Below are 14,464 nucleotides of genomic sequence, written 5' to 3'. Positions count from 1 at the left end.
TTAATTTCTTTAAAATCTCTTTTTCATAAGCCTGAATAAAGAATACACTTTACTACTGACCTACCACATTTTTGTTAGCCTCACTGAATGTTCGCCCAATTAAGCAAGTAAATGTAAATATTGCATTTAAATGTCACATTGTTAACGTTATGAATCGAAAAATATTTTCCACAATTTACTTTCAATTCTTAGATTGTTGAAGTTTGCTGATAAACAGCCTTTGCAGGTACTTCCAACGAACACCTTAATTCAATGCCTAGTTCTACAAAACTTTATTACTTTGGTTAAGGGGCCTCTGTGGCTCAGTTGGTTAGCACGCTAGCGCAGCATAATGACACAGATGTCTCTCACCAATGCGGTCGCTGTGAGTTCAAGTCCACCTCATGCTGGCTTCCTCTCCGGCCGTATGTGGGAAGGTCTACCAGCAACCTGCGGATGGTCATGGGTTTCCCCGGGCTCTGCCTAGTTTCCACCCATAATAATGCTGGCCGCCGTTGTATAAGTGAAATATTCTTGAGTACCATGTAAAACATCAATCAAATAAATAAATAAATACTTTGGTTAATTGTCTAAGGCAGTTGTCCTTCCTAGGTCCAACCTGAAGTGCTTCTTGAAAAAAAATTAACAAATGAGATGAAATACTTCATTTACTAGAATACAAGAATGTTCCAGAAGATTTATTTATAATTTTTATTTGCTTGAAATTTTTAGCAGAATATTTCACTTATGTGACGGCAGATAGCATTATGGTGGGAGGAAACCAGACAGAGCCCTGGTGAAATCCACAACCACCTGCAGGTTGTTGGTAGACCAAGAAATTAGCAAATCTCATGAAACCAGGCCCAGCAACTTTCTAAGCACTGTCATGTACAGAACCTCTCACAAGTGTCTGTTTCTCCAGCAAAGTTATGAAATATAATTAAACTTACGATGCATCTTCTGGTAGAAGCATACTTTATCATAAATTCTCCTCAGGCCAATTTGTTCTGCGTAGAACATAGGTCCTCCATGGTAACGAGGAAATCCAAATCCGTGCAGCCTTACATAAAGCATATTCAAATACATGGACTGTAGGTGTAATACATAGATATTCTGAACATGTATATATATGTGGCTTAACTATCAAACAAATGAAAAGAACCATCTGTTTGGATGTTGAGATGTTCCATACTCTGTATCGATCTACATACTCATACTTGCCTTCATTTTCTTCATTGTCAACGTAATGTCTTGTACAGGTTGCTGTCTTGTCGGGTTACTCTCTTGAACAGGTTACTGTCTTGTCACCACATTCTGTCTTGTCAGGTTAATGTCTTAACTTTCCACTTGTCAGCATACACTGTCTTGTCAGGTTACTGTCTTAACTTTCCACTTGTCAGCATACACTGTCTTGTCAGGTCAATGTCTTAACTTTCCACTTGTCAGCATACACTGTCTTGTCAGGTTACTGTCTTAACTTTCCACTTGTCAGCATACTGTCATGTCAGCATATGATGTCTTGTCAGCTGACTCTCTTGTGAACATACTGTCTTTTCATGTTACTGTGTTGTCAGCATATCATCTTTTAAGCTTAATACTGTTTTGCACATACTTCCAAGGATTTAGGTGAGTTGGGGTAGGATGGAAGGGGGTGGGGGTGGGGGTGGTCGGGGGGTGCTTGGTATGCCAGCATACTGTCTTGTCAGCTTTCTGTCTTGCAGGCATCCTGTCTTGTCAGCTCTCTGTCTTGCCAGTATAATGTCTTGCCACCATACTGTCTTGCCAGCATACTGTCAGCTATATTACTGTCTTTCCACCATACTGTCAGCTATAATACTGTCTTGCCAGCATAATGTCAGCTATAATACTGTTTTGCCAAAATACTGTCAGCTATAATACTGTCTTGCCAGCATAATGTCAGCTATAATACTGTCTTGCCAGCATAATGTCAGCTATAATACTGTCTTGCCAGCATAATGTCAGCTATAATACTGTCTTGCCAGCATTATGTCAGCTATAATACTGCTTTGACAAAATACTGTCCGCTATAATACTGTCTTGCCAGCACACTGTCAGCTATAATACTGTCTTGCCAGCATAATGTCAGCTATAATACTGTCTTGCCAGCACACTGTCAGCTATAATACTGTCTTGCCAGCATACTGTCAGCTATAATACTGTCTTGCCACCATAATGCCAGCTATAATACTGTCTTGCCAGCATAATGTCAGCTATAATACTGTCTTGCCAGCATGATGTCAGCTATAATACTGTCTTGCCAGCACACTGTCAGCTATAATACTGTCTTGCCAGCATAATGTCAGCTATAACACTCTCTTGCCAGAATAATGTCAGCTATAATACTGTTTTGCCAACACAATGTCAGCTATGATACTGTCTTGCCAGCATACTATCAGCTATAATACTGTTTTGCGAACACAATGTCAGCTATAATACAGTCTTATCTAAGAATTATAATGCTGATAACCAAAATCTATACTGATACCGTAAAAATCAAACTTGCCTTACTTTACACACGAAATACTGACATCTGATTCTAATTCTAAAGCACAATTAAACTCAAACACTATCCAATTACACATGTAAATCCATAAACATTTGTTGATATTTGAATATATCTCAGTTTTCAGAAGTTGTAAGTGTTTATGTATTAAATTATTATAGGTACTTTTAAGTCTGTAATTATCATGCACCTGTAGATATAATGACAAACTACATTCAGCTGAATAACTTTTACCCAGAAGAACATCTGGCCACAGCTTTCTATAAAGCCTTTCTTCTCACCTGCTCATAGCCAAGACTTACCAGCACATGTCGATTTCATCTGGGCAGGACACGATTTTCTCCTCAAGGAGACGGAATCCTTCATTAATCACAGGATACAGGCTACGCTCTAGGATTTCCTGTAAACAAACAATGTACAACTTCACCCCACAATTCACATAACAGACAATGTACAACTTCACACAGGATACATGTAACAAACAAGGTACAACTTCACTCAGGATAAATGTAACAAACAACATACAACTTCACATCTGATTTCCTGTAACAAACAACATACAACTTCAGACCGGACTTCACATAACAGACAATGTACAACTTCACACAGGATTTCTTGTACCAAACAAGACAACTTCACACAGAATTTCCTGTAACAACCAACATACAATTTCACACAGAACACATCTCCACTGACATTTCCTCTTAAGATTACATCTACATGTAAATGCAAATGAAGGGATATGTGTACATTTGGCTGCCTTAATTGCCATTTTTCCAATACACTTTCCCTCTGGCTCTACGGACCAGAACAAAATTGCCTAAATATTTAAAGGTCAAAAACACTTATAACATGCTCTGAAAATTATTCACAAATGTATAGCAATGGTACAAGGACCCAAATCTAAGTGGGACTGGATCCTGAATGTGGGCTCTTTGTGGGGCTCATTTTTTGGGGGGGAACAAACATCACTTTTTATGTCATAATATATAAATATCCTTCCTCCCGGTTTCCTGCCACCATAATGATGGTCACTGTTGTGTAAGTGAAATATTCTTGAGCACAGCATGAAACACCAATCAAATAAATAAATAAGTATCCTTCAGATTAAGTAATATGTTGTATGTACTTTGTCTTTGTTCAAAATGAGAAGAAAAGCACATTTTCTGCTTTCAATTCCACACCAGAATGACTTGCATAGTTTTCACGTCCACAGAGCGGAAGTTGCCATGCCTAGCTCCTGTAGCACATTATGGTACATGTGCGTGTAGCAACCATTCGAGAACCTGCACATTCAGGCATTTGTTGTTTTACTTGTGCCAACAAATTGACTTCCTTACACATGTTGGCGAACAACATTGTCCGAGAGTTAATGCAAAAAACCACAGTATTCTTCAAGGCCTCATAAGTTCAAAACCAGGTTTGGATGACATTCCCAACTTACACACGTCCATGCCACCAACATCGTTCTGGCCTGTTACCATACACGTACATATTACACGTACAATATCTGGTTATTGTCAGATGTTGTTCTCAGAATATTGTCAGATGTTGTTCTCAGAATATTGTCAGATGTTGTTCTCAGAATATTGTCCAATGTTGTTCTCAGAATATTGTCAGATGTTGTTCTCAGAATAATGTCAGATGTTGTTCTCAGAATATTGTCAGATGTTGTTCTCAGAATATTGTCAGATGTTGTTCATTTCCCTATACTTTCCCAAATTATCTTTTACTGTGTCGCCTACTTACCGCTGCACGGTACAAATGAACTGCCTGGATGTTTCTGGTCTCACATACACATAGCAGCCAAGTGTAGACTCTTTATAGACTCTGGGATTGCTGTACAAACAAACCTCAATCTTCTCTCAGCTTACCTGTGTGGGGATAGCTCTTCGTTCGATCCCGACCTCCTGGCAGTGTTTCTTGATAATATCCGTAACTTCGTCGTCCACGTAAGGGATCTTTGCTCCAGGTTCGCCGTACCTGTACCAACCCTTTCCTGACAACCAAAAACACCGCCTTTTTCATGAGACCGCTTGCAATAAGCATGCAAATACTTTTGCAATATATCTAAAATTTTTAGAAAAATACCAATATTTTGGACTTTAGTCTACTCACCTGTTTTCCTCCCTAATCGACCTTTCTCATAGAGCTGGTCCCCCAGGGTACAGAATCTCCGCCCCCTCAGATGGCTGATCCTCTCCCCAGGCTTCAGCTTTATCCCGCCCTGTTTCAGAAGCTCTTGTCGAATGTTCCAGCCGATGTCCAGGCCTGTCAGGACAAATACAATGAAACAAGACAAATCCTCTTCAACCTCCTCTGATGGAAGGAAACCAGGAAGAGCCTGGGGGAAACCCCCATGACCATATGTAAGTTGCTGCAATACCTTCCCACATTTGAAGTCAGCACGAGTTGCACTTGAACTCACAGCAAATGCAGTGCTGACACTCTATTGCCCTAGCATGGTAACCACTATGCCCTGGGCATGGGGGGCACTTTATCTGCAGCATGCAGTTCACAGGATTTTTCATCAGGAGTATAAAATACCTATCTGATTTCAATTAAGGGACCGTCCTCATAAATCGTTTGCATTCGTTTATTTTTTTTTTCTCCAAAAAAGTGAAACTCGATCTACACCCTTTGTTTGCCCATTCGGTTTAAACGATTCAAGCGAATCAAACAAATCTCGGTATCAGTCGGCCACTGTATTGTGATACGTTTAAACATTGTTGTGTAAACCAACCACCGGTAAAGAGGCTTTCAACGCGAGTATGCAGAAGAAACAAATCCAAAGAAACAACAACAGTGGTTCCACTTGTGAAACCTTTCAAAAAGGAAGTTTTGCACTTATATATTTTCACGGCATTTCCCTCCCCCCGATACCACCGATACCAAATATATAGGCCTAAATATGTGGTCGGACACATACGCCACACACCCATACAGGCCTAGGCGACCACTGTACAAGTATACCAGGACATTCTGGATCAGGATTCAGGATTCTGGCTGATCTCGCCCAGCTTCCTGTCGATTAAAAGTTTAAACTGTCGTAGATAACCAGGTGTCCGCGTCTATTCAAACCCGAGAAATGGTGAATCAAAATGTGCATTTTTCTTTGTTTCACAGTACGCAAGCCTTCATTCACAAACATAAGTAGGTCTACCAGTGGGCGTAAAAAAGCTGCTTAAAACTCTCAGCAGGATACATACAAGCTGTCAACTTCAGCTTTTGTCTGAATTCTCAAATAACATTTTAATCATGCGTTTTGTTTTGTGTATGTTATCAGCTAATAATTTCTAAAGTAAATACCTGTAGCAGTTGTTGTTCATTCAGATGCAATCCATATACATTGTATAGTTTGTGTCGCTATCGTTCAACTGAAAATCTGTTAAAAAGATAGTTCAGTTCAATCAAGTTTGAGTTAAGGCTTCCAAGGAATGGGAGAAGAGGTAATATATTTACAGGAAATGAACTCTACACCACTTTATTCTGCAGCATTTGTATCTTCGAGCATACCCTTAAGATAATATGTGTACTTATAAACAATGTGTACATGGATTATGCAATTTTTCAAAATTCTAAATTTACTTCAGAAATTATAAGGACATAGTCATGTTGTCTCGGGAATTGGGGGATACCTTTCAGAACCTCACATTTAACAGTGATGCAGGTACCACATGAGATGTTTGTGGTTAGTAAGTGATGGATCACAGGTATGCTCACATTTTCCCCTCCACAGATTTCAAACGAGTTCTGGTGGGGAATCTAGGGATCAGGAAATGGGGCCTTTAATCTTTTCAGTTAGGTCGAACCACTCAAACTTTGTGGTCAACTGAGCGAACATTGTTTATACTTTCCATCACGCTGCTTATAGCCTTCCCCAACATCAAACACCCTCCACTCTATCCAGCGACTGATAAATTCTCCGAACACAGTTTGATAGCATTTTGAAGTCATCATGACAAAAGTGTACACTATACATGAACATAAGTACTCCTGTAAATAAATTAGAAATTATCTTTCTTTACTTCTCTTTGTTTTGTAAAGTGGTTTGTAAAGTGGTTTGTAAAGTTCAATAATATTCGGAGAATTGATGCCCTCCTGATGAGCCTCCTCACTCTCCCCATTCTTGACAATGGGTTGTCAGATTGATGTCATTGTCCCACCAGGGTTGACATGTGGCCAGTAAAGGGAAGTCTATTCCATGTTGGGACACAACTGTTTTACCCTTGCTGGCGTTTTCCAAAAACTTTATTCACATGAAACGCAGAATCAACCACTGATGAAACTGCAATTCATGGAGTTCGAATCACACTGCAGACTCCATACATGGGAGGCTATGGAGAAAAGCGGCTGGTAAATTCAAGACATGCTGGGTGGAAAGTTCCCTGTAAATCATGCTAGACAACAATCGACTCATTGGACACATACTATTTTGTTCAACCAAATAACTAAAAGGTGAGAAAGCTAAATTTACAAAAAAAGTGAAAACTGATTCTTATACTAATTTGCTATTTAATTTACTGTGATATTGTGTAGAAAAAAATATACTGATAGTAGAGTTGGATGATATCCTGACTGTTCTGATCAGTGAAGCGTGTCGTCGTTGTTGTAGTTGACATTCTATACTGAGCTAGCGGGACTACTTTCACCAGGAATGCGCCCCTCTTCGGCTGATTTCAATAATCGGCTCCAAGGAAAAGAAAAAAAAACAAACTTAACACCCATTGTTTGAAGCAATTGATTTATGGGAGACGGTCCCCTAAGTCAGAAATCTTTTTCACACAATCACGGATGTAACTATTATTTTCTTTAAAAAAAAAAAAATACAGTAAACATTTGAATTTAAATTACACTTCAAATTCCATTATGCTTGCTGCTTTCTTAGATGTCTCTGGTTTGCAGGCGTTTGGTGTCATCTGAGTGATCTCCCTTAGGTTACAAACCTGACAGATCCGATACTTTGAAGCCTCCCATGGGGAACCCAAAGTCCTCATGTACCTGGTCTACCTGCTCTGGGCTGGCTCCCTCCTCCACCATGAACTGTGACTGAAACATCACACAATTGTATTTTCATTTATCTAGGGTTTATTTATCTGATCCTTGTTCTACACTGAAGTCAAAAATTTTTCCATTATACAACGGCGGCTAGCATTTGGTGGGAGGAAAGAAGGTAGAACCTGGGAGGAAACACTTGACCATCTGTAGGCTTCTGGCAGACCTGTCCACAAATCAAAATATTTGCCTGAAAAAACGCAAAATCCATTTTTAGAGGGAAATGAAGGCCATAAACCATCAGTTTTCTCGGTGCGGAAACGAAGGCCTACATTTTTCCACTAGGATTCTTGCATCATCCTACTTTCCGAGCAAACCTTCAATAGCTTTCATAGATCAATGGAACTCTCACAATGAGAGAAAAATGAGTAACTTTACATTTATATGCATAATTTAATGTCAAATACATCATGTACAGTTCCATGTATTCATTCACAACTTTCTCCTCTTCAGAGAAGTAGCTCTGTGAGATGTGAGATATGCCACACTTGATCTTTCTCCTACTACAGTGTACCAACAAAAACTCATTCTGATTTATTCTGTGTACTTAATTATACATTCACATTCCCACAACTTTTTGAAAATTTCTTATAGGCTTATTATACATTCACATTCCCACTGCTTCACACAACTTTTTGAAAATTTCTTATTGGCTTATTATACATTCACATTCCCACTGATTCACACAACTTTTTGAAACTTTCTTATATGCTTATTATACATTCACATTCCCACTGATTCACACAACTTTTTGGAAAATTTCTTATAGGCTTATTATACATTCACATTCCCACTGATTCACACAACTTTTTGGAAAATTTCTTATAGGCTTATTATACATTCACATTCCCAATGATTCACACAACTTTTTGAAAAATTTCCTATAGGCTTTTTATACATTCACATTCCCACTGATTCACACAACTTTTTGAAAATTTCTTATAGGCTTATTATACATTCACATTCCCACTGCTTCACACAACTTTTTGGAAAATTTCTTATAGGCTTATTATACATTCACATTCCCAATGATTCACACAACTTTTTGGAAAATTTCTTATAGGCTTATTATACATTCACATTCCCACTGATTCACACAACTTTTTGAAAAATTTCCCATAGGCTTTTTATACAATCACATTCCCACTGATTCACACAACTTTTTGAAAATTTCTTATAGGCTTATTATACATTGTAATTATACATTCACATTCCCACTGATTCACACAACTTTTTGAAAATTTCTTATAGGCTTATTATACATTCACATTCCCACTGCTTCACACAACTTTTTGGAAAATTTCTTATAGGCTTATTATACATTCACATTCCCAATGATTCACACAACTTTTTGGAAAATTTCTTATAGGCTTATTATACATTCACATTCCCACTGATTCACACAACTTTTTGAAAAATTTCCCATAGGCTTTTTATACAATCACATTCCCACTGATTCACACAACTTTTTGAAAATTTCTTATAGGCTTATTATACATTGTAACTATACATCCACATTCCCACTGCTTCACACAACTTTTTGAAAATTTCTTATAGGCTTATTATACATTCACATTCCCACTGCTTCACATAAACTTTTTGGAAATTTCTTATATGCTTATTATACATTGTAATTATATATTCACATTCCCACTGCTTCACACAACTTTTTGAAAAATTTCTTATAAGCTTATTATACATTCACATTCCCACTGCTTCATATAAACTTTTGGAAATTTCCTATACGGTGATTATACATGGTAATTATACATTTATATTCCCACTGCTTCACACAACTTTTTGGAAATTTCTGATATGTTGGTGATACACTGAACGTCATGCACATACATTTGATTCATTTATTTGATTGGTGTTTTTTGCCGTACTCAAGAATATTTCACTTAATATATGATGGCTGCCAGCATTATGGTGGGAGGAAACTGGAAAGGGCCACGGGGGAAACCTACGACCATCTGCAGGTGACTGGCATACCTTCCCACGTACGGTCAGGTGGGAAGCCAGCATGAGCTAGACTTGAACTCACAGCGACCACATTGGTAAGAGGCTCCAGGATCATTGCTCTGCACTGGTTTGCTAACCCCCTCAGCCACCGAGCCCCCCCCCCCCATACATGTATGTCTATATATACATATCTAATGGAGTCATATATACATATATCGATCAGAATCACTAGAATTAGTTAGAAAGGTGAACGTACAATGTTTTGAGGATCTTACCTCTGTTCCCATCAATCCATGAAGTCTGTTAGCACAGAAGCCATGACAGTTCCCCACCAGAACTGTCACCTACAACATAACATAGTCACAGTAATAAAGAGTCAAGACGGGGCTGTTAGCACAGAACCCATGACAGTTCCCCACCAGAACTGTCACCTACAACATAACATAGTCACAGTAATAGAGAATCAAGACGGGGCTGTTAGCACAGAACCCGCGACAGTTCCCCACAAGAACTGTCACCTACAACATAACACAGGCACAGTAATAGAGAGTCAAGACGGGGCTGTTAGCACAGAACCAGAGACAGTTCCCCACCAGAACTGTCACCTACAACATAACATAGTCACAGTAATAGAGAGTCAAGGCGGGGCTGTTAGCACAGAACCCGAGACAGTTCCCCACAAGAACTGTCACCTACAACATAACATAGTCACAGTAATAGAGAGTCAAGACGGGGCTGTTAGCACAGAACCAGAGACAGTTCCCCACCAGAACTGTCACCAACAACATAACATAGTCACAGTAATAGAGAGTCAAGGCGGGGCTGTTAGCACAGAACCCGAGACAGTTCCCCACAAGAACTGTCACCTACAACATAACATAGTCACAGTAATAGAGAGTCAAGACGGGGCTGTTAGCACAGAACCCGAGACAGTTCCCCACCAGAACTGTCACCTACAACATAACATAGTCACAGTAATAGAGAGTCAAGGCGGGGCTGTTAGCACAGAACCCATGACAGTTCCCCACCAGAACTGTCACCTACAACATAACACAGTCGCAGTAACAGAGAGTCAAGACGGGGCTGTTAGCACAGAACCCGTGACAGTTCCCCACCAGAACTGTCACCTACAACATAATATAGTCACAGTAATAGGGAGTCAAGGCGGGGCTGTTAGCACAGAACCCATGACAGTTCCCTACCAGAACGGTCACCTGCCACAAAACACAGTCACAGTTACAGAGTTAAAACTCAGGGCTCTTAGAACAGAACCCATGACAATTACAAAACCAGTACACGTACAGTCACCTACAACTTAACAGTCACAGTAATAGAGAGTCAACACTCAGGACTGTCAGCACAGAACCCATGACAATTCCCAACCAGTACATGTACAGTCACCTACAACATAACAGTCACAGTAATAGAGAGTCAACACTCAGGGCTGTAAGCACAGAACCCATGGCAGTTCCCCACTAGTACATGTACAGTCCACCTACAACAAAACACAGTCATAGTAGAGAGAGTAAACACTCAGGGCTGTTAGCACAGAACCTATGAGAGATCCCACCAGCAGAGTCACCTGAAACAAAACACAGTAAGTGAGTCAAGACTCAAAGTCACCTACAACAAACACAGTCACAGTAATAGAGTTAAAACTCAGGGCTGTCAGCACAGAACCCATGACAATTCCCAACCTGTACATGAACAGTCGCCTGCAACAAAACACAGTCACAGTCACAGTCACTCACAGCAATGGAGAGTCAAGACTCAGTTAGCACAAAACTGTGGCAATTCCTCACCAGCACAGTCACCTACAACATGGTGGGAGGAAACCAGTAAAAGCCTGAGGGTAAAATTTTCAAATTTGCATTTGTAAGTATTCTGCAACCAGATTCATATAGCTAAAGTACATGTTTAATACATCTTGTCTGAACAATTCTAAATATTTCAAATTATTTCCAGATCGTCAAGAAAGAAAACAATTCTGGATCAAACCTTGTTTAATCTCTTCCCCAGTTCCATGGCTGTCGCTACAGTCGATGCTGACGTTTTGGAACCATAAATATTCTCCAAAAGTCTCATGTGATAGGCCGGGACAAAGAAATGACAACCAATCACCTTGTCAGGTCGTTTGGTCACAGAAGCAATCTGAAACAGACATGCATTTAGACAATGTTTTGATTTCTTCATTGCCATGTATCTCTTTAGTTCTCGTTTTGTGTTTAAATGTAAAGTAAAAAGTAAAACGTGTAGACCAAAGCTCGGCGTACAGGAGAGCTTAAGACTTAATTCAACTCAACTCAACTGGTCAGATGGAGTTGTTTATTGTCATGGATTGTCATAAGACTTTGGATTGGCTACATACAACACAAGAGGGTTGAGTTCAGTTGAATCTTAAGCTCCCGTATATGTCAAGCTTAATAAGTTCATAAATATCTATAACAGTCTCTTTCTCCTCTTATGCAACACTGTGTCATTGTATTTTCATAAATACAAATTACACCTATCAAAATACCATCCATTTCCACAACAAGTTTGAACAGACCTGTGCATCTACCAGTATAAATACTATAAAATCTATGGCTCAGAAAAATAAACTAGGGCAGAAGAAAGTTTGTTTCTGCTTCTTTACAAAGTTACAGTAAATAACCCAAAAATTTACCCAAATATACGCATTTCCAAACATGCCAGAGTTTAATAAATGTCATAAAATATTACTGCATTTCGTGACGAAATCGCCATTTGGCTACTATGCTGTATTCCTAATTTTCACACCTCCATAAAACACTTTCCTGAATCAGATCAAATGCGTACATGAGTAATTGCACGGTGACATGTTAGGAGATTTTCAATAAAACATGTGGCACGCCCTGTACGTTAACAAATTGAACCCACCCAATCCCTATACTAATTCTATATCTTCAAATACTTATTTCCTTATGTTCGCTTACATGTAAGTACCACATTTACATGGGGGAAACAGACAGAATGTAGAGAAGAGAAAAGATGGTTGCATCTTACTGCATCAATGTCGAGTGTTGATGTGTTAGAACACAGCACCGTTTGCGGTTTACAGACAGCATCCAGTTTCTTGAACATCTCCTGTTTCACTGCCATGTTCTCAAACACGGCCTCGATGACCTGTAACATGCATAAATCTGTCAATATTTGTACAATCTATTCATAGGTCATGTCAATATCTGTACAATCTATCCATACCTGATGTTAATATCTGTACAATCTATTCATATGTAATATCAATCTCTGTACAATCTATTCATATGTAATGCCAATATCTGTACAATCTATTCATATGTGATGTCAATATCTGTACAATCTATTCATACGTGATGTCAAGATTTGTACAATCTATCCACCCCTGGTGTCAATATCTGTGCAATCTATCCATACCTGATGTCAATATCTGTACAATCTATTCATACATGATGTCAACATCTGTACAATCTATTCATATGTAATGTCAATCTCTGTACAATCCATTCATATGTGATGTCAATATCTGTACAATCTATTCATGTGTTGCCAACATCTGTACAATCTATTCATTCATGATGTCCATATCAGTACAATCTATTGAAACATAATGTTAATGTCTGCACAATCTATTCTATTCATATGTGATGTCAATATCTGTACAATCTATTCATGTGATGTCAATATCTGTACAATCTATTCAGATGTGATGTTAATATCTGTACAATCTATTCTTTTCATATGTAATGTCAATATCTGTACAATCTGTTCAGATGTGATGTCAATATCTCTACAATCTATAAATACCTGATGTCAATATCTGTACAATCTATTCATACGTGATGTTAATATCTGTACAATCTATATAGATGTGATGTCAATATCTGTACAGTCTATTCATGTGAGATGCCAATATCTGTACAATCCGTTGATATGTGATGTCAATATCTATACAATCTATTCATGTGTGGTGTCAATATCTGTACAGTCTATTCATACGCGATGTCAATATCTGTACAATCTATTCATGTGGTGTCAACATCTGTACAATCTATTCATGTGTGGTGTCAATATCTGTACAATGTATTCATGTGTGGTGTCAATATCTGTACAGTCTATTCATACATGATGTCAATATCTGTACAATCTATTCATGTGTGGTGTCAATATCTGTACAATCTAGTCATGTGTGGTGTCAACATCTGTACAATTTATTCATGTGTGGTGTCAATATCTACACAATCTTTTCATATGTGACGTGATGTGATGTACAATCTATTCATGTGATGTCAAGATCTGTACAGTCTATTCATATGTTATGTCAATATCTGTACAATCTATTAATGTGTGGTGTCAACATCTGTACAATCTATTCATGTGTGGTGTCAATATCTGTACAATCTATTCATATGTGATGTTAATATATGTACAATCTTTTCATATGTGATGCCAACATCTGTACAATCTATTCATATGTGATGTCAATATCTGTACAATCTATTCATATGTGATGTCAATGTCTGTACAATCTATTCATATTTGATGTCAATATCTGTACAATCTATTCATATGTGATGTCAATACCTGTACAATCTATTCATGTGTGGTGTCAATACCTGTACAATCTATTCATGTGTGGTGTCAATATCTGTACAATCTATTCATATGTGATGTCAATACCTGTACAATCTATTCATGTGTGGTGTCAATATCTGTACAATCTATTCATGTGTGGTTTCAATATCTGTACAATCTATTCATGTGTGGTGTCAATATCTGTACAATCTATTGATGTGTGGTGTCAATATCTGTACAATCTATTCATGTGTGGTGTCAATATCTGTACAATCTATTCATATGTGATGTCAATATTTGAACGCAATGTGAATTATGTTATTCATGGCGCAGTTGACCTTAAATAATAATTAAATAATAGAAGTAGGCATA

The 14,464-nt window shown here is 38.3% G+C and overlaps 1 protein-coding gene across 1 annotated transcript in view; it reads right to left on the bottom strand.

The window, feature by feature from the left end:
* The window catches only part of LOC135478050 (peroxisomal bifunctional enzyme-like), a 32,389-nt gene that overhangs the window by 511 nt on the left and 17,414 nt on the right, over positions 1–14,464 (bottom strand). Inside the window, exons 10-17 of the mRNA XM_064758313.1 lie at positions 12,545–12,664; positions 11,519–11,671; positions 9,796–9,864; positions 7,450–7,552; positions 4,622–4,774; positions 4,378–4,502; positions 2,806–2,903; positions 930–1,039 (exon numbers count right to left, since the gene is read on the bottom strand). Of these exons, the coding sequence (XP_064614383.1) occupies positions 930–1,039; positions 2,806–2,903; positions 4,378–4,502; positions 4,622–4,774; positions 7,450–7,552; positions 9,796–9,864; positions 11,519–11,671; positions 12,545–12,664 (931 nt within the window). The remainder of the gene's footprint in view (positions 1–929; positions 1,040–2,805; positions 2,904–4,377; positions 4,503–4,621; positions 4,775–7,449; positions 7,553–9,795; positions 9,865–11,518; positions 11,672–12,544; positions 12,665–14,464) is intronic.

Source organism: Liolophura sinensis, chromosome 11 (assembly GCF_032854445.1).
Source record: "Liolophura sinensis isolate JHLJ2023 chromosome 11, CUHK_Ljap_v2, whole genome shotgun sequence".
NCBI lineage: Eukaryota > Metazoa > Mollusca > Polyplacophora > Chitonida > Chitonidae > Liolophura > Liolophura sinensis.
The sequence above is the reverse complement of the archived record's forward strand: the minus strand, read 5'-3'. Positions and strand labels throughout refer to the sequence as shown.